At 39.8% G+C, this 23,997-nt stretch overlaps 1 protein-coding gene across 3 annotated transcripts in view; it reads right to left on the bottom strand.

Annotated features, from left to right (window-relative positions):
• Positions 1–7,746: 7,746 nt before the first annotated feature.
• LOC129775072 (blastoderm-specific protein 25D) overlaps positions 7,747–23,997 on the bottom strand; it is a 62,658-nt gene continuing 46,407 nt past the window's right edge. For 2 of the 3 annotated variants that reach the window (XM_055779309.1, XM_055779311.1), the window contains exons 4-7: positions 16,777–18,272; positions 9,618–10,013; positions 9,258–9,550; positions 7,747–9,194 (exon numbers count right to left, since the gene is read on the bottom strand). In XM_055779309.1, the coding sequence (XP_055635284.1) occupies positions 8,914–9,194; positions 9,258–9,550; positions 9,618–10,013; positions 16,777–18,272 (2,466 nt within the window). In that variant the 3' untranslated portion in view covers positions 7,747–8,913. The remainder of the gene's footprint in view (positions 9,195–9,257; positions 9,551–9,617; positions 10,014–16,776; positions 18,273–23,997) is intronic. The other variant, XM_055779310.1, reaches the window with a different exon arrangement.

The following is a 23,997-nucleotide window of genomic DNA, read 5'->3' as shown; positions in this document are numbered from 1 at the left end:
CTTGTTACATAACATCGCCGGCCACCAATGTGGGACTCGAGCGAAATACGGGCCTGAAACGGTGGAGGAAATTAAAAATGTCTTGCTACTTTTACCAAAAGAACTATACTTATACCCACAAGCTTCTCGCTTGAGAATAAACCCTTTCGATTTTCAATTGAAAATGTTAACCAATTTCAAACGATGTGGAGAATGTTCATGAACTTTCGAAGAATTCTAGAGAAACTTTTTAAACGCTGGATTCAATTTTTTTCTTCAATTTTCCAGATTTGTTTCATTCTCATATGCTTGAATTAGTTATTCTCAGTTTTCTCCAGCGTTTTTGTTGCTTTTGAATAATTTACTACAGTCAACTAACATCTACAACACTAGAGCTCAGTTTTATGTTTTGTTTAGTGTATCGGTTTCTTAACCCTGTCACTAGAGTCTACAGTATGTATGGTTTAAAACTGACCTAATCATAGTTTTTATAGTTTTCCGACGGTTTTTTTTTTGTTTGAAGTATGCTATTTACAAATAGAAAATTAAAAAAAACAACGTCACCAATCTAAAATATCAAGAATATTTTTAAAAAATAGTCCATCTCTGTCTGTGTCTCTGACTTAAGCCCGTTTTTCACTGTGGGGTTTAAATTCTAACTTTCAATCGTTGTAACCCAAATATAGAAACGGCTATTATTAATATTTTCTATATAAACGCTATGATAACTATAATGTCTTTTAGCTAATTCAGTTTTCTCACAATTGAGGATGTTTCTTTAAAGGGAAACACTGACAGGAAGTGTGTGTGTGTGATGCGGTAATTATTTAGTAACCGTTGTTTTCTGCCTTTTTGTTACGCACTAAAATAGTATCATTGTTCTTAGCATATAAATAACTTGACTTTGTTCATTTGGAACGTTCTTAGTTTGTCTTTAGTTTTCTATTCTCCTGCTTTATACTATCTATATATGTGTAGTGTGTGTAGTTTTGTTCATTTTTAGCCTAACATTGCGACAATAGATGAACGCTGCGTGAAGGTGCAAAGAATAGTAAAGTATAAAATGATATGAATGAGTTGCGCATTAGACCTCGTACCTCGTGCTAAATCTTCAAAGGAAGTCGTCCAAATTCGTAACGTGCCGTGTTTCACAATAACTACAGCTATAGCTAAAATGTTTCTGGCGCTGGTGATGAGTAAACTCGATGATTCCAGAAGAGTGGGATGTTCTATTATCTTCGCTGTGTTCTACTATCATCATATAAACGAAAAAAGTTCTCAAACAATGAATTTCGATAGATCATCTTTAGGCTTCTGTTCATACTCGACTGATGATTGCATATCCATACAGACTCGCCTTTTCATCTGGTGACTTATTGACTCAGCTTGGTGCGAGATCCCAATGTAGTGGAGATTATGAGGATTATTGGTTCTCAATGTAATTTTCCCTAAGGGCTTTTATTCTTCCTTAGAGATGATGCACTAAGATATCTCCAAAACAAGGGTTTTCTTGTGCAAGTGCCGTCTCTATTACATTTGAATTACCTATTAAGGATGTGGGAATTAGCAGAGAAGAATGTGAGAATTCGGTAAACCATAAATTTTCTCAAAGAATTCTTCAGTTTTCGGTGTCCAAACGTATGTCGCCTAATCACTTGAGATCTTTCTCTAGGGAGTAATGATAGTCGATCTCTAGCTATTATTTGCACCTGATTTTAGAAGAAATGTGAGCTTCTAGGTCCGTTGTATGAGGATTATTGGTTCTCAATGCATAGGGGCCGAGATTCTTGTTTGAAGAATCCGGTGTTTAGTGCAGCTCAATCCCTGGCTTTTTTGTGCATGTACTTCCAAAAGTTCACCTATTTATTGAACGTTGAACGAACGAGAGTTATGTTCATGTGTGAAAAAATGACACCGAAAATACGAAGTTCTCAGTATCTCTCGGTAATTCAAATCCAAGTAGAAAAAACATGCCAACATGACTGTTGCAGTAGGCTGCTTTTCTTAACACTATTCACCTCCAAATCCATTGTAGTGGGTAGCAGGGACCAACACTCGAAACATGAAAATCACATGACTCGTTCATCAGTTATCATCGCTCTAAACGCTCGTCAATTCATTTCTAGTTGGAGCAAATGATTATTCTGATTGACGTGGCGAACGAATACAAATCTGCCTCTCCATTCAACCTTATTTCACTTCACCACTTCACCACTTCACCACGTTGCCCGCTTACGCAAACAAGAAGGGGGTCATTTCAATATGCCGTGAAGTTCACTTGACAATGAAAAATGAAATGAACACGGAGCACCCTAGAGCAGATAGCAAAGAAAGCGCCCGAATTATTTTTGATTTATGTTGACAGAGAAGCTGCTAGTAAAAGCAAAAACACATTTCCAATTAAATGCAAAAGCCGATGGTTTTACAGTCGCCTGATGATCCTCACTTAAATATCACTTCGCCGAGTCCTGGTGGGGAGTATGAGGATTGTTGATTCTCAATATGATTTGTGTAGTACTCGGTGTCCATACCGTTCACACATATTCCACTGCACGATCTTGAGTAGCTTTCTTCTTCTCCAGGGAGCAATGGGCCGGGAAAGATTTCCGATCCCTGGCTTTCATTTGCATCTGCTTCCAAAAGTGCATCTGTTCGAATCTAGGTCCATTGCGGTGAGGAATTATGAGGATTATCGGTTCTCAATGTTTTTTCCCTAAGAGCTAAGACCTTCCTTAAACTCAGCGCTCTTTGAAACATATTCTCACTGTATTCCTTATACATCGAATTACTCAAATTAATTCTTCTCCAGGAAACAATGGGCCGGGTAAAAGATTTTCACTGTTGCTAATTCCTGACTTTCATTTGTATCCGTTTCAAAAAGCTTGCCTCTAGGTCCGTTGCAGTGAGGAGTTATGAGGATTATTGGTTCGCAATGTTTTTTTTCATAAGAGCTTTTTCTCTTCCTTAGTGTTGTTACAATAAGATATCTTCATAACATGGTTTTTCTTGTGTCTGTGTCATTTTCACCACGTTTGCATTCCTAATCAGGAAGCTGGGATGAACACCGCACACTTTGAAATGTTTCAACGGTATTTGATCATATTCCACTATTCAGCTCATTCACCGTATTACTTTCGATCTGACTCCTGCTAGAATCCTAGGGAACATATTTGAGGGAAAACCCCTCAAATATGTTCTGGTTTTGTTATGAAGGCATCGTTGACTTGAACCATTAGATCTGCACTTCTTGAACTGCCTTCGTGTATAGTTGAATGAAGTTGAACCGACTCCTAACATTTTTGTTGGGCCTCCATCCCCTCCGGGACCACTGTGAAGCGACTACTTCGGAGCCTGTTCTTATTATTAGTCCGTAAAACCAACGTTCTGCACACCTCTTCAGTATCCAAACACCCTCATACACCATGCCATGTTCCACATGGCGGGAATCAGTCTCTGCCCTATGGATGCTTCGTAGACCAGAAATCGGTTCGAGAAATATCTCCTCTGAATTTCGTAGTAGTCAGAAACCTTCATTCGGAAGGTTTACTCAGTATTCCTCATTTGGAATTTTCCTCTCGACGATATATTGGCCAGAAGAAGCCTTCCGATCCCAGTGATGGTCCTTGTCCTATTTTAGCAGGTCTAGGTCTAGTTCCCAACCCATCGATCTCGTACACGAGAAATCGGTTCAGGAACCAGCTCCTCGGAATTCTACATGGACAGACAGAGCCGAAACCTGAAACTGGACTTGATGACAGCATCAACTCCCTGCAGCTCACATTTCTCGAGATCTCCAGCAGCGCCACTTCATTCGCAACTTTCGTGGCCGCTCACTGGATCCGGTTTTTTATGAAATGACAAGTCGACACGTTTGTGCGAAATCGTTGTAGCTGGTCGTAACGAATACTCCACGAAAGAAACTTCCGATGTCTCTAGCTTGGAGTACTCCACTCCGTTGCATCAAACGTCGCGACAAAAATCCCGCCAACGAATCGTAGCCAGTCTTCGGAAAACAAACGCTGCGCTGCACTCGAGTTTCATTTTCACCAGCGCGAGTTCATAACAAACACATATTCTCTGTTAGTACGAAGTGAGCGAAATTCCTAGACACGAGAGTGCCGAATGAACACAGCGCAGAATTCAAATACTTAATATCGCTTCTCACTTCTATGATGCGCGTCTCATTTTATACACACACTTCAAGTTCTAGCGCCCGTTTTGTCTTCACTCGTTCTAAGCAAAGCGTAAAAACAACAGAAAACGCAAACCAGATTCGAGCGCGGTGTAAAACAGGTATACAAATACGACGCAAATCACGGCGCAAAATTCGGTGCAAAAACGGTGCTGACGACAAAAAGTTTGATCTGTGTTTCGGAGCGTGCTCATTCGCCAGAGCGCATATGTATACAAGGAGTGAGAGCTCAACTGAGAACAAAAAAACTTGTTAGATATCAACACCGCGTTGCATTCTGAAGACTCGTAGCTTCACTGGATCGAGAGATCTTCCCAGACGTGGAAGCACTCCTTGATGGTTCGCATCTTACTAGGTGCAGGCGTTCACTCTACCTGCATCTAGTAAGCCTATTGAGGATCGATCTTCAGTAGTCTCCCAAGTGTATTCAGCATATGGATATGGATCTGTACGAAGACGAATTCACCGGCGACTTCCCTAGTTTCGGCAACATCACCAACAATTTCACATCCCAATTCCCCATCCTCCCTTATCCCGGCCCACCTCTTTATAGCAATTCCACTTACTCAATTTTATTTTGCGATTTTAGGCGGCCTCTACGCACTGGAATCCATATAACGATTCTCTCTACCTTCATTCATTCATTGCTCTATAGACGCGCCTTTTGTTCCCGTGACAGCTAGCGCGAAGTTTGCTGAATGTTTTGTGCCACCAGTAAGCTGGGTGCAGTTTGTTCTTTGGGTCGAGTTTTCTCGACATGGTAGCATCACGTGCCCTAGTTAAAGTGGAATTCTCCGTAGCCACCAGTATTGCGAACCGTTTATTATGCGACCTTGGGTTCAATCACTGGAAACCTCCATTGATTGATCTTCCAATAGGCATTTTTCAAGGCTAGATGCGAATGAACTTTGTAGTTTATAGCCTTTAGAAAAAACCAATCAATCAATCTCTAGTTGAAGCATGTTGTCAGTTTTTCTGCGTTTATGTTGATAGCTCCACCCCTATCAACGCGACGTGCTTCGACGAGGATATCCCTTTCGGAAGCCTTCGTTCCACATTTCCGCTCTAGAAGTGCATCCTCTCATCTAGATTCAGTCAACACGTTTTATTTTATTTAATTGGCTTTCCGTCCTATGACAAGGCCTGATGAACAATATGCCTCTAATTCACTCGGTTACGGGCTGCCGGTCTCTAATTTCTTGGGAATCGCATACTCGCCGCCAGATCTCACTCCACCTGGTCTAACCGTCTAGCTAGCTGTGCTCCTGATCGTCTTGTACCTACCGGATTTGAGGCGAACACCATCTTCGCAGGGTAGAAGTCCGCATTCTTGTAACATGCCCTGCCCACCGTATCCGTCCAGCTTTAACCATCTTTTGAATACTGGGTTCGACGAAGAGCTGTGCTAGTTCATGGTTCATCCCTCGCTTCTATACTCCGTTCTCCTGCACGCCACCGAAGATCGTTCTTAGTACTCGTCTTTCGAAAACTCAGAGCACTCCGAGTCCACCCGAAATCCGCACAGGATCTGGAGGATCTGCCGCAACGTAAAAATTTGGTTCGTCGTTGACCGTCTTTCAACGAAGCCAGCCCGATAACTTCCCACAAGTCTGTTCTCAATTGGTGATAGTCGCCGAAAAATAATTTGAGATAGTACTTTGTAGGCAGCATTGAGGACAGTGATTGCACGATAGTTCTCACAGTCCAGCTTGTCGCCCTTTTTGTAGATCGGGCAAATAACCCCATCCTTCCACTCCTCCGGCAGTTGTTCTGCATCTCAAATTCTCACAATCAACCGGTGTAAACAAATGGCCAGCTTCAGTCAACACCTTGTTTGTCCTAAAAAGACTCTTAAGATTTTAAGTAAGCTGGATCGTACTGGCAAATTTCTCATATTCGTCTTCTTCTTCTTCTTCTTTTTGGCTTTAAGAGGGTTTAAATTTTTCAGTTCTTTCGCCTCTAGAGGAATATCTCATATTCGTCTCCGTAGCAATAGCGCGTCCGCCTAAAGAAACGAACGTCCGTTGGCTCAATCCTGGGACTCTTCATTGATTGACCTTCTGATAGGTATTTTTCAATGCTAGGTAGGAGAAAGGCGAATGAACTGTGTAGTTTCAAGCCTCTATAATAGAAATCCAATCAATCATGATGCTTCCAGGTTTCTACAGATTCACAGACACATTGAACGCGATAACCTTTGGAAAAATCAAGTGATCCTCAAGTCGTGCTCAAGGTGTGCAACATTTCTTGGCAGTCTAATCTTCTCGATGACAACATCAATTCTGAAACTCATTACCTTCGTTTGTTAGTCTTGACACCTAAAGGTTGAAACATTTAGAATCCGGAATTACTATTCATTATATAGCAGCGGTCGTAGTATGCGCATCTGAAATCCCTTGGCAGTCAATTGTTTAGAAAACCTGTATCTTACGACGGTAATAATTTCACATTGATCCGTTTTGTGTAGCTGTAGCTGCTACTATCTTCGATAAAGTTGTTACATATGATAGAGCGCTCATTTTGATGTTATCAAAAATATGGTGACCAAATCTGAGGAAAACATAAAAAATATTTATTGACGGCATTTGAAAGAACATATTTCACTCTACATAATGTGAGACTTTCAAAAGTATGTTATTTTCTGCATTTGTATTATTGATAACTTAGAATAGGATTTAGATATTGACAAGTTTTGTATCGCAAAATGTTGATCTTGATAAGCTCTAAAAGTCGTACGAAGACAATTTTGATGTAGAATTTTAAATATAAATGTCCCGTTTTTTCATAATCGCCCTAATGCAATTTAGTTAGAAAACACTCAAAATAACTTTGTGGGAGGTATTTATTCTCTAAACAAAAACTGTCTTCAATGAAGTTATCACATATGATAGCGCTCCATCTCACCCATCATCTCAATGTTGTCAAAAATAGTGCGACCAATTTTAGGTGAAATAAAAAATCTATCTTTCTTATCTTTATAGATAGAGATAAACACAGTTCGACAATGTTCTAACCCCAGTTATTTCGAACAACTTTGTGGAACAAAGCTTTTTCTATCTTTTAATATAGTCGATTGGGTGCTTTTTTCTAAGTTGCATTAGGGTGACCATGAAAAAACGGTTTTTCGCTCTAACTTTTATATTTCAAATTCAATTGCCAAGCGGAAAGTGGAGGTAACTCGGGATGCGGCAGACATGAAGAAATCGTAGAATAAAATAGCCACTGAGATTGACCAATAGCGAGTCCAAAGTTTGATGGGGGTATCGGAAGAAAAGCTCGAAAATTCATCAAAACTGTAACTGAATATTTTTTCAATATTTTTTCTGAAAAGAAAAATAAATTATCTGCATTTTGATATAAAAATATCTTTGTGCCTTTAACCAATCCCGAGATACAACTGTTTGTGTGATGCCGGATTCTGAATGTTTCAAGCCTTAGATGATACAATAGATTTCTTCGCTTCTAAGCCCCGATTAGATTCCTCAATTTATGACTATGTTTCCTCTGTGACTCTAAGAAATTTGAAGTTCATTGGAATGGATATACAATAAACAGTACGATTTGAAACCACTTGATTTATGTCTCTCAACCAGCTGAACGTAGCACAGCTTAACTTATCCAGAAGCAGAAATTTATTAAACAACATTCGCTGGGAAAACAAATTACTGTCTTGTTCCACAATACACTAATTCTACCGTTTCACATCTTCGATAGCAGCCGCCAACGCTGCGTGACTACTGTCTCCTAACAACGTTCACATCTCTATCAGCTCAACGACAATTCGTTTGCTGCTACACTCTCACTGTCTTCGCGTTTAGCTTTCACAAACACAACTTTCATCACATTTTCGTGTTTGGTTTCGACAGTATTTTTCTCTTGCTTTTCATTCGTGGGTGCGTAAATTAATAGGAACCCAAATTTCGAGAAAGTGAAATGCCTATCACAAAAAATGTGTGACAATGTCTGTATAGAAAAACATCTGAACCGAAGTTCTATAGTTAACATTTTGCAATAAGGCCAATCTTGTTCCGACTGCCGTCGGTTATAGGATACATTCAAAAGCAACGTTACGAAAAAAAAGTCTTTTCACGCAATCATCTCAAACTCTAGTGAGTATCTTGAACTAAGGAAACCTTCGATGGGAAGTAAATTGTAAATTTTAGAATAGAAAGACGCGGAAAATAGTGACGCCCTACTTGGTTAAAAACAAAACCTACGATCAAATTTATAGAGATATGAGTATAAATGTGACGAGTTTCTAGCTCTTTAGGTCCGCTATTATAACTTAGTTTTGCTTATTTTTAAAATCTCTCCGTCCACGACTATGACAAGAAATGGAATTGATTCTATCTACTCAGATATAAAAATGAAGCATTATTAGTACTGTAATAATGGTGCATCGTTGCACAATAACGCGGAAGGTGTATAAATTCCTGTATAAATAAACATTAAGGATTATAAATATCGGAACAGAATCTCTGAATCCAATTCAGCAGACATCATTCGCTCTTGAATTTGCTGTTTTTGGTGCGTTGTATCATTTGAAAATGATTAGTTTTGGAAGTGTCTCACATCCTCACACAAACACGTACACATACACAGTGGAACCACATTTGCTGTTCCCGCGATGAGGCCCGGAAATAAAAACGCAATCTTATAATTATGACACATTAAAAAAACGCCCAACGACCTCTGCCCCCGCTGCCGGAGACGACCCCACAGACTGCCGACGGCCGCCGCCGTTAGGGAAGCCCGGGAACTATACCGCTGAGGTGACTCTGGTGATGTGACGAATGATGGCTGTTTGCCGCGGCCTGGGAGAACTGCTGGAGCAACGTTGCTCGAGCTTTCTGCTGCTCGAGCCGTTGGATCTGCGCCACAAGGCGCGAGTTTTCCATGTACAAATCCTTAACGAGCATATCGTTTTTCATTAGCTTCGACGCCTGCTCGGTCAAGTGCATATTCTGCGCCTCGACTCGTTGGCGAAGTTCGTTGATGTCGCTGCACTGCTGCTGCCATACTCCTGTGCGGAAAGAAAATAATTGTATAGAATCAATTTTCACTCATCCGGAAAAAAATAACTTACGATGGAAAATTTCCTCCGAGTAAGTCTGCTGCTGTCTCAGCATCATCTGCAAGTGACGATTCTTCTGCTCCAGATGTTGTATCTTCTGGTTCACGTTCGGGTGTGTCGTTTTGGTGTAAGCTCTCTCCAGGATTGGCTTCACTTCGTTCAGCTGTTGGAACTCCATTTTCAAGCAGTCCCGCTTGTGGGTCAACTCTTTGATTTCGTCCTCCAGCTGAAGCTGTATTAGACGCGCTTGTTTCAACTGTTCCTGGCTTATCATCGCCACGTCTGTTTGTGACACGGATTTATGGCTGGTGAAAAGAAGGAAAAAAACCGTTAATCATCGAATCTAGCACCAAACACAAAACCGAATCTCACATGCTATGGGTGGACGCTAAGCTGTGCGTACTCTTGGCAGACTTCACCGAGCACACATCGGAACAGTCGCCCAGCTCGTGATTGTCATCGCTGGTGGTATGCGCCACCGATGTCGATGGTTTCTGGATGGGTGAAACGGTTGGGTTGAAACCAGAGTCTCCATCGGGCGCCAAATCGTCGCTTTGTTTCGACTGGGATGAGCAGTTCAACTTGCCATCATCGTCACGAGCAGTCGTTTCACCCGAAGGGCTGCTCCCCTTCACCGGGTGGCTCCAGTTCGGGTTGTGATAATCACGCGTGGCTGGAGCTTGAATTGTACTTTGATTCCAAAGATAACTGATCGGTGAACACGCAGGACTTTCCATGTCTGGTGTTTCGAGAGGTGGTGGCGTGGCACTGGAAACAAAGATGGTATTTCATTGTTACAGGGATAAAATTCTTTGAGAAATTCGACTGGAATTTAAAGTAACAGATTGCATAGTACTGAGGAGGAGGGTCTTCGTAGCCTAATTGGTCGCGCGTCCGCTACTAAGCCAACGACCATGAGCTCATAACTTAGGGCCCTCAATTGACCATCTTTGAGTGTTATTTTAGCTACTACTTCCACGCAACAATCATCATGTGATGGTGATCCCAGCCTCTCACTGCACATACGGTCTGCTGCATCGGTAATTGCTGCTATTAATGACACAACAATGGAAACATCAAATCAACAGTCCTGCTGTGAACAGTCCAACTGCGAACATTCAAACAATAGGAATATTCTAACGCCGGAAAAGGCGACATTGTGTAATTTACAATAACATTGTGTGTATCGAATACTCTTACGCCTAAATGGCTACTGGCTATACAACAACAATAAAATTATCGTCTGTTCTTCAAATGCATGGGCTCGATTCAAAAAAGGATAGCGAGCTCCCTGAATTCGAATTTATTCGATATCGATTCGAATTCGAAATTTCCTCCGACTTGCACTGTGATCACGCGTATTCTTCTAGAGCTTGCCACTCAGAATGCATTCAAGGCGTGTTATTTGGCATAGAAATCTCAACTAAGTACTAATAAAAATGACGCAAGTAATACTACGTTGAGACGGCGAAGTTCCTCTAGGAACGTTAGTGCCATTGAAGAAGAAGAAGAAGAATCCTAATTAATGTGGATGGAGGACCAGAGGTTTAAAAAGGAGGACCGTTTTAAAAAGGTCATAGATAGATAAGTTAAGATCTCTACATTAGGACCCACCGCCAGGTATACAGCCATAGAAGAAGGAGGGTGGCCATAGAGCAAGGACAATAGGTAAATAGAGGAATAGCAGCTTCCTAATAGAGATATAGGAAATCCGTCTGTGGCGATACGGGTTATTAAATAATGTTTCTTGTCAGATATAAAAAGGCGAAACAATGTGAAATAAATTAGTTCTAGTTTAGAGCTCAAACCTATAACATGTTTCTATTAAGTACAGAACCTTAAAGTCCTCAACTTATATATTCATCATTTAAATCAATTGAATATTGATGCAATACTCTTTGTTTGGTCCAGAACGCATAGCTTTCAACCGAGTTGAACGTCGGAAGGCTATTCTTTCTAGAAATTAGAAAGATTAATTTTTTCGCATGATAATTATGGATCTCACTTGGATGAAAAACTCAAAACAAGGAATCCGAAACTGGAAGCGAAACATTTTGAGTATGCAGCGAAATCGTTAGATGATCTGTGAACCAACCTAGTAATCGATGGATATCCCGTTAAAGCCGAATATATTGAGCCCGAAAACTCCCAAATTGAGGAAGTGGAATTTCTAGGATATTCAGCCGAATGTTTTTACTCGTCACTTGAGAACATCCCAGTACTCTTTGCAAGTAGTCGAACGACAGGAACCGATGTGTTGAAACAAAGAGTAATCACTGTTGGAATTTATACAAAGTTGTTTAGTCCCGATGGAAACCAAATATGGCTCAATCTGACTATTCCCGATTATATCTGGTCTCGCCAAAAATGCATGTTTCGTTATCACATCCACGGCTTCTTACTAAGCGCACATTCATGGGTCCAGCAGCCCCCATGCTCTTAGAGAGGGGGTAGCTCAATGTGCTTGATTAGTTCTCGAGTTATGCAGAAATTTGTGTTTCATTTGTATGGGAGCCCTCCTTTAAAGAGGGGGGTGGAGTGTCGAACTACCACAGAAACGTTTATCAATCCCTAAAACCTCTATATGCTAAGTTTGATTCCATTTGTTTGATTAGTTCTCGAGTTGTTCAGCAACCTCCCACCCTTTCTTTAGAGAGGGGAAAGGAGTGTCAAACCACCATAAAAACATTTATTGCTCCGTAGAACCTCCACATGCCCAATTTGGTTCCGTTTGCTTGATTAGTTCCTAAATTATGCAGAAATGTATGCTTTATTTGTATGGCAGTAACTCCCTATCAGTAAGAGGGGAGGAGTGTTTATTCACCATAAAAAAGTTTCGTGTCCCCTAAAACCTTTGCATGCCAAATTTGGTTTCATTTGCTTGATTAATCCTCCAGTAATGCAGAAATTAGAGTTTCATTTGTATGGAAGCCCTCCCTTAGAGAGGGGGTGGAGTGTCTTACCACCAGAGAAATATTGATGGCACCATAGAACCTCCATATGACGAATTTGGTTTCATTTTCTTGATTAATTTTCGAGTAATGCAGAAATTTGTGTTTCATTTGTATGGCAGCACCTCCTTAGAGAGGGGGGTGAAGGGGTGTGGAGGTTTTAGGGTGCAATAAATGTTTTACGGTGGTTAGACACTCCACACTCCATTAGAAGATCAATCAATGAACAGTTCTGCGATTGGACCCATAAACTTGCTCATGGTCGTGAATGAATTGAAGGTATTGATAACAAAAAACAAATTTTGGGCGGGACGAAGTTTGCCGGGTCTGCTAGTAATTAGATAAAAAGATGGATAAAAGAATCGGTGTCATTCCAAAATTTTGGGTGCAACTTACACCGATTCGCGAAGCTTAACTGATAATTTTTTGTGTCTGCTCCAGTTTAAAGAATATTTTTTACGATGAACAATGTAGAGAAGTCGAAAGAAAATTGTCAAACAGAACTTTAATCTCGAATGTGACAATTTTTTTTTTTGTAAATATATAAATCGCAAACTCCTTCGAAAAGTCTCATTATTACCAACATACTCACAACAAATCAGATACATCTAAGAATGTTTGATTGTTTGATTTTTTTCTAGGTTTAATTCACTCAATAAATTTTTTTGAAGAAATATCATGTATTTTTGGTTATGTTTTCATTTTTGGCTTGTCTGTCCTGTTTTCAATTCTGAACTATTTGGTCAGCCTACTAAAACTGTATACAATAATTCAATATTTACTAAATAAATCCATAGCAAAACATACATAAAGGTTGGGTTAACATAACATGTTTACAGCATATGTTAAACCAACGTTGGACCGACGGCTTATACTGGGTTATGTGCGATTCACATAGAACGTTACGGAGAAGAACGTCTACGTGCCGTCAACGTCTCCACCAATTCACACATGCAGTCAATGCTTCCACCAGCACCGTCACGTCAAATGTCAAACGAATGATTTATGTAATGTTATTCATGGCGTCGCCACCTACAACAATTTTAAATTGCAATGCCCTCTTTCAAATCAGCATGCCTAGAATCAGTCCTAAATTTTGAAAAATTCAATGAAAATCATTGAATTCAATTATTTAACTGCTTAAACCCCGTAGTCCGACCCTTATTCAACAATAATAATAAATAGAATATTTCTCTCAGCTAGTTGCGAATGATTTTCACTCCGAAATTTGGAGCTAAGAGATATATTGGCATAAAAAGTATAGTAAGTTACTTATCATGCGATATGCTGAGGCACCATTCAGTGTCGCATTGGAGTCGATTTTGACCAGTAATTGGACATTCGCGACTGGTGGCGACTTTCAATGTGGGGCCATAATTTGGGTCCCGAACTCAATATTTACAAAAATGTTCAATTAAAGGTAAACATGTCTAATTAAACATGTTGCATCACAGATCTGTTCAATCAGCTTAATGTTGATTTAGATGTAAATTACTGTACAACGAAATCAAAACAAAAGCCGAGACACAAAGCCCAGTCAAAAACCAAACGAGCCGTCCGTCTCCGTCAATTATTCTTTTCTACAAATCCTGCCGGTCGTTTTCGTTGAACGTATGCTGACGGGTCGTTACGTTGCTGGTGTATGTGAATATTTTCATGAGAATTGCATGGTAGAATCATTGACGTATCGTGACGTGACGGGACGTGAACGTGACGTGTATGTTGTATGTGAATCGCACTTTATTCTTTTCTACAAATCCTGCCGGTCGTTTTCGTTGAACGTATGCCTACGGGTCGTTACGTTGCCGGTGTATGTGAATGTTTTCATATGAATTGCATGGTATAATAACTGACGTAACGGATCGCGACGGGACGTGAACGTGACGTGGATGTTGTATGTGAATCGCACTTAACACATGCAGTCAATGCTTGTACCAGCACCGTCACGTCATATGTCAAATGAATGATTTATTTAATGTTATTAATGATGTCGCCACCTACAACAATTTTAAATTGCAATGTCCTTTTTCGAATCAGCATGCCTAGAATCAGTTCTAAATTTTGAAAAATTCAATGAAAATCATTGAATTCAATTATTTAAATGCTTAAACCCCGTAGTCCCGACCATTATTCAACAAAAATAATATATAGACTATTTCTCTCAGCTAGTCGCGAATGATTTTCACTCCGAAATTTGGAACTAAGAGATATGTTGGCATAAAAAATACAGTAAGTTACTTAGAATGCGACATGCCGAGGCACCACTCAGTGTCGCATTGGAGGCGATTTTGACCAGTAATTGGACATTCGCGACTGGTGGCGACTTTCAATGTGGTGTCATAATTTGGGCCCCAAGCTCAATGTTTACAAAAACGCCGGTAAAAATGTCCAATTCAACGTGTTGCATCACAGGTCTATCCAATTAGTTAAATGTCGAATTAGATGTAAATTACTGTACAACCAAAATCAAAACAAAAGCCGAGACACAAATCCCAGACAAAAACCCAAGGAACCGTCCCTCTCCGTCAATAATTCTTTTCTACAAATCCTGCCGGTCGTTTTCGTTGAACGTATGCTGACGGGTCGTTACGTTGCCGGTGTATGTGAATGTTTTCATAATAATTGCATGGTAGAATAACTGACGTAACGTGACGTGACGGGACGTGAACGTGACGTGGATGTTGTATGTGAATCGCACTTTATCCTGACCGGTTTGACATCAAAATGGTGTCACTTCAAAATGCAATGAAGTCTTTTTGACGGGGAAGAATTAAATGATATAGTCGAGTCGATAGAGGGAGATAGCGGCTAAACGTTGAGTCATGTTGACGGAGAAACTACGTGAAGATGCCAAAAGTCATTCTTCATAGTCCGCTGACTATCCTCCGTTGACTATAACTATGCCGAACCCTGGTGTTATGACTTCCGATGATACATCGACATATTGTGCGAGAACCTGGAAGAATCCATGCTGAACATGGGACTACATCTACCAGTAAGATAATGAGCATAAACATACTGCGAAGAAAACAATTCGCGAAACAATGTTCCGATCTTTAGCTTCGTTTTTCTCGAGTTAACGTAAATGTTACATAAGACCTTTTCAAAAGTTACACGGTATATCAATAGCAGTGGGAATGTCCCGATGGTCAGTGGAAAGGATCTCAGACCGAGAAAAGAAAGGATAACTATCCGCGAAGTTTAGGGCATGGAAAAAAATCACATGATGGTTGGTAATCATGTGAGCAAGCATCCGGGAGCTACGAGTCGAGCAATGGAAGAAAATATTGAACTACCTCATGCGAAAAAATCCTGGAATCCTGTTCACTGACGAGAGAATAATTATCGTCGATTCTAACAGCTGTTGCTTTGTTCGAGTTATACAGCTTTAGTCACTGATCCGATCAATGAAGTAGACTTTATTCCCACCTCAAATTCAAGCGCAATGTCCCGGAGAAGTTAGACGAGCAAAATGGTTTGAGGTCCGCTTACATGTCGAACGATCGTGAGTGATACCCCAGGAATCTCCATTGATTAGTCCTCTAACTGGGCTTTATCTAGGCTAGATGCGAATGTGTTGAAAACCTCTTTTATAGAAATCAATCACATGATAATACTCAACAACATGTTAAAAAGTCATCAAAGGAATATGGGAAGCGCTTCAATGGGTTGTTCTATCGCTCTATCGTTTGTTCCTCCGACTCACGCACCAGAAATCGCTTCTTCCGGCTACCTGTAAATCCCAGAACCAAACTACATACGGAATAATCAAAATTGGGTCGATTTCAGATTTCAGCAACCAATGATTTTTCTTCAAATCCATATGCTTCCTGGAAGATGGGAGGGAGTCATAGTTAACGTTACGATGTACGAAAAATAAGCGTACGATAAATAAAATATATTATATCTATTTCTCTGAATAAATCCTCAAATTTCCAAAAAAAAAATACAAATACAGGTCGGACTCGATTATATAAAGAATCGATTATATGTGATTAGATTATATACAATTTTGGACTCGATTATATACAGTTTGGAAAAAAAATTGTGACTTATTTCAAGAAGAAATTTAACCTTTCAACGTGTAATTTAAGTGGCTATTACATGTACAGTGGGGTAAAAATAGTGATTTGGGAAGGTTTTGCTTGAATTTTCACCAAGAATTGTTTATATCGATATTGCAGCCAAATTAAAAACGATAGAAGTTGGGTGTCAAAGAACAAATTTTAGAGCGATTAAAAAGCTTAAATTTAATTGATGAAAACAATCTAGTTTAATATAAATTTTTAGGATGAAATTGATAATAACACATTAAAAATTATTTAATTTTATGTTTTTCACTTCCAAAATGTTATTGAATCCACTAATTTAGATGTTTCATTACTTTATCCTGTACCATTTTTTTTCATCTTTTAAATGGACACAACAGAATCGTCTTCTGTAGCGATGACGAGGCAAAAAAATCAACGAAAAAACGGCAATATTCTGGCGCTAAGTGAGGCCAGAATAATTTTCTTGAAACATTCTATCTGACTGACATCTGGAAACCCTCAGCATAACGGTTGATTATTCATACTCACAGTGTAACTTCCGATCGGTACTTGTTCATTTCCTCCAACTCGAGAACTCTGCTGGTCAACTTTTCCACTTCGATGGTTTTTTGTTCGAGCATCAGCTGCGACTGCTGCAACTCGGCCTCCAGATCCAAATACTGCTGCTCGAGTATATCCTTTTCCTCGATCGGCGAAAGTCTTCCGTCGTCACTTTTGCTGCCCGCAGGTTGCCCTGAAAATTGCTCTTCATACTCAGCCATCTTTTTAAGCAGCTCATTGAATCTCTCGTCAGAAACGCGTTGTTCTTCCTCAAACAGCTGCCGCTCCTCGTTGACCTTTTCCTGCCAGTAATCTTCACATGCTTCATACTCCTTACTCATCTGCTCCAAGCTCGCCTCCAATTCTTCACATCGAGCTTTCAACTTCTCCCCTTCGGAACCGTCGCCCTCTTCACCTACCGATTCAGTCTTACCATCCGAGGAGGCCTTCATCCCCTCTAATTTCTTCTCCAATTCTGCAATTTTAGCCTTCAGCTGACGGTTTTCGTCTTCTCGACTAATGTTCGAATCATTAATACTAGAAAAATCCTGCGAAATTCCCGATGATGTTACTGCACTGCCCATTCGAATTCCCAACTCCGAATGGAGCGCCATCCAGTCCCCACTGGAGTCCGATTCGTTCTCCAAATCACTACTGCACTTGCGGAATTTACCTAACCGCGGACTTTCGTCCGACAGGCGCACCTTGCTTGGTGAATCGCCCTGACGCTTCCTCGCGGCACTTGCATTTTCTTCACCAGCGCCTGCCGTAGTTTCCACAACCACCGGCGACACTTCCACCGAGCTGGTCCTGTTAATACTGCTCCTTTTAAGTTTGAATTTGGCCAGTTCCACGTTCAAACTTTCAACCTCTGCAATCAGTTCATCGTTCTTATCTCTGAGATCCGTGTTCTCATCCTGCAGTAGAGACATTTTCTCTATCAACTTGAGGATCTCCGGATCTTCCTCCTTTCGACTAAACACATAATCGAAATCGTTCCTGTTGTTTTCCTCCAGCTCGGCAATATCCTTGTTCAGCTTGATATTCTTCTCCAGCAGATCGGTCAGCTCCCTGGTGAGAGTTTCCTGCTCCATTCGCAAGCCTTCGTTCTCTTCCGAAAGTCGACTCATCTCCAGCTTCATCTTTCCCTCGTCGCTCTCGAGTGTTTGAATGCGTTTCTCCAGTGCTACATTCGCACACGAAAGTTGCTCTCTCTCGCTCGCCAGCTGTGAGGTGATTTCTTTAATGGTTTCATGGTGACGCTGTTCCAAGTGTCGTATTTTGGTTCGCGTGGTATTTTCCAGCGAGTTGTGTCTCTCATCTACCTCCTGGGCGAGAAGAAGCGCCCTGTGATTTACCTCCTTGTTGTCCGAGTACAGTTTCTTGTTCTCCTCCACCAGCTGGACAAACGCCTGCCGGAGGGCACTGACTTCCGCCTTGTGCAGCGCGAGTGAGGCCTGAGAAAAGAAAAATAAACAAGCATACTAGTTAAACCAAATTGCTGGGTCACACCGCAGTGTCTACAAAACAGCGCACTATGGACGATTTCTGTACAAGCTAGCGGACAAAAATATTTCCATCATTTTTTCAACACTTCTGGTATTTTTCCTACTTGTTATGATCGAAACAATTACTCAAGATATAAAAAGAGGGAATTATATATGGATTTGTTCGATATTCAGCCACTCCCCCTTTCAGTGGCTGCCCTCCCATTTCTAATACACTTTTGACCACTTCTAATGTGTAAGGAATAAGCCCCCTTTTGTACAACTTCTACGTAAGCGACATTGACAATTGCCTTACACAAAATTGCAGCCTAAGACAACTTGCAGATGATGGAGTGGTGTCTGTCGTAGGATCAAACGAATCCGACCTGCAAGAATCCTTACAAGATACTTTGAACAATTTTTCAACCTGGGCCATTGAGCTAGGGATCGAATTCTCCACGGAGAAAACAGAGATGGTGGTTTTTTCTAGGAAGCATAAACCAGCAAAACCAAAGCTTCAACTTTTGGGTAAACCGATCACTCATGCTATGTCATTCAAGTATCTTGGGGTCTGGTTCGACTCTAAATGTACTTGGGGGGCCCATATTAGGTATCTGAGTAAAAAATGTCAACAAAGAATAAACTTTCTCCGTACAATTACCGGCACCTGGTGGGGAGCCCATCCCGAAGATCTTATAATGTTGTATCGAACAACTATTCTCTCAGTGATGGAGTATGGCAGTTTCTGTTTTCAATCAGCTGCCAAAACACACCTCATTAAACTCGAGCGAATTCAGTATCTTTGTCTCCGTATCGCGTTGGGATGTATGCCCTCAACGCATACCATGAGTCTCGAGGTTTTGGCAGGCCTACTCCCACTAAAAGATCGCTTCAATTTATTATCTCTTCGGTTCCTCATCCGGTGTAAGGTTATGAACCCATTGGTGATCGGAAATTTTGAGCAGCTGATCGAGCTAAATTTTCATTCTGGATTCATGAGCTCATATCATGAATTCGTCTCCATGCAGGTTGATCCTTCTTCGTATATTCCCAACCGTGTTTGTTTTCCTGACTACATCAATTCCTCTGTGCATTTTGATCTGTCCATGAAGCAGGATATCCATGGAACATCAGATTATCTTCGATCGAGGATCGTTCCAACGATCTTCGATGCAAAGTATGGGGATATCAATTGTGATAATATGTACTTTACTGATGGGTCCTCTATGAATGAGTCCACAGGATTTGGAGTGTTCAACGAATTTTTTAGCACCTCACACAGTCTTCAGAATCCTTGCTCAGTGTATATTGCTGAATTGGCAGCGATACACTGGGCGCTGGACAGCGTCGCCTCACGACCTGTTGAACACTATTACATTGTAACGGATAGTCTTAGCTCTGTCGAAGCTATCCGTTCAGTGAGGCCGGAAAAGCACTCGCCGTACTTCCTTGAGAGAATACGAGAAATTTTGAGTGCTTTATCCAGACGCTGTTATGTCATTACCTTTGTCTGGGTCCCTTCACATTGCTCAATTCTGGGTAATGAGAGGGCTGACTCATTAGCAAAGGTAGGTGCAATTGAAGGCGATATTTATCAGCGTCAAATCGCCTTCAATGAATTTTATTCTTTAGTCCGCAAAAATACCATAGTTAACTGGCAACGCAAATGGAACGAAGATGAATTGGGCCGGTGGTTTCACTCGATTATCCCTAAGGTTAGCCTCAAACCATGGTTCAAAAGTCTGGACTTGAGTCGGGACTTTATTCGCACCTTCTCCCGACTCATGTCCAATCACTGTTCGTTAGATGCGCTACTCTTTCGTATTAATCTTGCCGACAACAATCTTTGTGTTTGTGGCCAAGGTTACCACGACATCGAGCACGTTGTTTGGTCGTGCGAGCTGTATCTTGTCGCCAGATCGAATTTAGTAGTCACCCTTCGGGCCCGAGGAAGGCAGCCCAATGTGCCGGTGAGAGACGTGTTGGCTCGGTTAGACCTTGATTACATGTCCCAAATATATGTATTCCTTAAAGCTATCGATCTTCGTGTGTGATTGTCCTTATACCCTTAGTTTTTCCTTTTCCTTTTCCTTTGTGAGAGATCGGATCCCTTCTTAAGAATAAGATGAAATGTAAATACATATTAGATATAAGATAGGTTTAAGAATTGAGTGTGATGAGTGTGATTGAGAGTGTGAGTGTGATCAATGTCAACATATCCTCATATCCCCTCCTTTTCCTGAAGAAAATATGTCACCCTTCTAAACTCGAGTTGACCGCGAGTAATCGGTTTCCTATATTATTAACATTAGAATTAAGGAAAAATGTATATATACTAGTAACAATACAGTAAGGAGTTCGGCTCCTTTAAACCTATGTAACTGAGCCTGTAAAAATAAACGATATAAATAAAAAAAAAAAAAAAAAAATGTGTAAGGAACATGTTTGTCAGGTTTAGTGAATATCGGTCAAGGCATTCCAGAAATATTGCGACGCAGACTTGAATTCCTACCGCACCATGCAGATCTCGTTTCACTACTTTTGAAAGTCGAAAACAATCGAATGCTTCTCCGCTTCGAAACATTCTTTTTAGATAATGGTATGTAACATAATTTTAAGGCGATATTTTTATATATTTTCTTTATTTATATATATTTTTTTAATATATTTTTATCTTGATATGTGGTAAACGTAGTGGACAACAATATCGGGAAGAAATAATAAATCGATTTTTTTCTGTTTTCTCGAAGATGTTGTGGACTAACGCAATTTTTTGCTAACATACTTAATACCCAATCCAATTAACCTAATAAACCAGCTTGCATTTGGTTCCTATAATGTTCATGTAAGACTTTCCCATACAGATATATTTTCGATTAAATGAAAAATTACCCCTTCTTTGATGATGAATAAGTTAATAAACTATGATCGCACCGCACACCGAAAAGTATTTTAGAAAAGTCAAATAAATTACGTACAAGTTTTATTTGTGGCTAATTTGTTTTATTTTTAGCATTAATTCCAAAAAAATGCCAGAACAGGAGTTTCTTAAAAATATCTGTAATTTTACAATTACTGCAGTAAGTTCTAATGTTGGCAGGAAAATTTGTAACCTAGTGTATCCCCAAAACACCTTTGAACGTTTCATGTTGATACGTTCAGCCGTTTTTTTTTTTAGCCGATCGATCAAAGTGGGGAGTAAATTAAAGGAGCACTTCAACGCATATTGTACCAGAAATTCAAAATGCTATGTGTACCCTCAGAATGAACGATTCATAACTTTCGTTTTCATACGAGAGTTGCAAGGAGTAATTAATACTAACAAGTATACATACGCATTCCCACATATACATGCACTCCTCACCCACAAAAATCATCAAACACGAAGAGGAAATTTTTTATTCAAATAAAAAATAATTCTGTGTTGAAAGTACCTACAGAAACGTTATAGGCACCAAATGAAAACTGGTTGAAGAGGGTAAATGAATTCCCTTTGACTTAGCTGGCAAAAAATTAAGTTAGTCCACAAAATTTTAACAGAATGAAATCGATTCTTTATTTCTTCCTTATTTTTTTTGTCCACTACATTTACACACACTAAGATAACAATATGCTCGTAAAATATTCGAAAAGCTGAAGGTTTAAGCTTCAAAATGATGTACCTATCATTATCTAAATAAAATACTTCGAAAGCTTGTTTTCGACTTTCAAAAGTAATGAATAAAAATCTGTATGACGGGGTATTCCCCCCTGGGTGATTTTTAGTTTTTCGGCAACATTTACCCGAATGAAATGTTTACCCGAATGAAGAAGGAAAAATTCCGACAAATCAGATGAGTTTTATCCAATCTCCTGTTGATAAATAAGAATAAAAATGAAAAAGTAACAAAAAGACGAAGTAAAATGAGAAATTGTAATGAAGAAATTCGAAAAAAATGTTGAAAACTTCGCTGTGTCATTTTCGGAAATCAGTGTATGCAAAATTGACATGCCTTCTTCTTTCCTTTTCGTATTGCTCTTTGATACCAAGAAATCATGCAGAAATGAGCATGGGTTATGGAGTATTTGGAAAATTTATCAGATAATTTGAACACAAATAATATGAAGCATAAATGCCATGAAAATGTGAATAGAATTAGTAAGAAAAAAAAGGTACTAACGTATTTACCACTGCAGCGTAGTTTTTATCATGAATTTATTATTTCGTGATGAAATTTATTCCGAGGTCAATGTCGAAGATAAAGAAAGGAGGCGGCACCAAGCCGAGGTGACACAATCCGACAGCGGATCAGTGGCCTCTCGCAAGCAAACCTGTGTTCCATCAATTGCCCGGTTTGTTTGAAACAAAGGAGACGATGCTTTAGATAGGTCCGACCGAGCGTTAGTGAGCGGCATACATTTATCTGGTGCATTGTCTCCTTTATTGCAAACTAACCGGGCAATTGGTAGAACATAAGTTTGCTTGGTAGAGGTCGTCGCTTCCAATGGCGGGTCGCAATCGGTAGTACTCGGATTGCGACACCTCGGCGGTGTAAGGGCGCCTCGATTACGAGAAAATAAATTCATATAAAAATATATATAAGTGCTTCTGTACCATAATACGTATGTAACAAAATTGTCAGCTTTTTTAAAGTAAACGGGCTGCGTCATCCGTATGAATGGATAATCTTCGTAATCCGTTATCAAACGGCATTCTTTCACTCTTCATTATAAAAAAGATTTTATCCAACGCCGCTATTCCTCAAATTGCACTACCCACGAAAAATACGAACTTTTTGGATGGAAATGAACGTTGAAGACAAATATGATCTTCATATTATATTCATCAGAAATAAATATGCAAATATTTCCTAATAATAAAATTTTCGTATTATTCGAATATATCCTTCTTTCGGGTGAGTGTCAAATTCGGGTAGATGTTACATTCGGGTAACTGTCACATTAGGACGAATGTTACACTCGGGTAAACGTCGCATTCGGGTGAGTGTCTGTTCGGGTAGATGTTACATTCGGGTGAGTGGGTTTCGGGTAAATGTGACACAATCCATTAGAGTATGGGGAAAGTGGAGAGGGTGCAGCCCACGAAAGTAGTATTTTTTAGAAAAATATAGTTTTATCCAAACTTAAAAAAGATAAACCCTTTAAATAAGTTGGACGTGAAATATACAGAAATTGTCATAGATGATAAGTTTAAACTATATCAAAAAGAAATTTTCTCCATTTTTCTCTCTGAAATTATGTTTTTATTCTTAAACTTTAAAAAGAGTAAAAAAAGCTTTATTGTCATGTATAAATGCTGAAATTCACATTCACATTTTCTTACTAAGCGCGCGTTCATGGGTCTAATCGCAGAACTATTCATTGAATGGATGGAGGGGTGTTATACCATCATAGAAACATTTCTCGTATCCAAAGACCCTCACATCCCAAATTTGGCTCCATTTGCTTAATTAGTTCTCGAGTTATGCAGAAATTTGTGTCTCATTTGTATGGCAGCAGTTTCTGGAATATATGACATTTTTGTATGGAGACTTCTAAAAAAATTAAGCTTTACTCATAACATTTTTGTGTGTAAATTCTCGCATTGGACATGTTCTTGACATGCTCCTCAATAGGAAAAAGTTTGCAGAAAATGTCAATTGCGATAATTTACACATAAAAATGTTACGAGTTAAACATTAGAAGTGATTTTTCAAAGAAAACATGAAACAGTTGTTTTTAG

Source organism: Toxorhynchites rutilus, chromosome 3 (assembly GCF_029784135.1).
Source record: "Toxorhynchites rutilus septentrionalis strain SRP chromosome 3, ASM2978413v1, whole genome shotgun sequence".
Taxonomy (NCBI): domain Eukaryota; kingdom Metazoa; phylum Arthropoda; class Insecta; order Diptera; family Culicidae; genus Toxorhynchites; species Toxorhynchites rutilus.
This window is presented reverse-complemented; position numbering and strand designations above follow the sequence as displayed.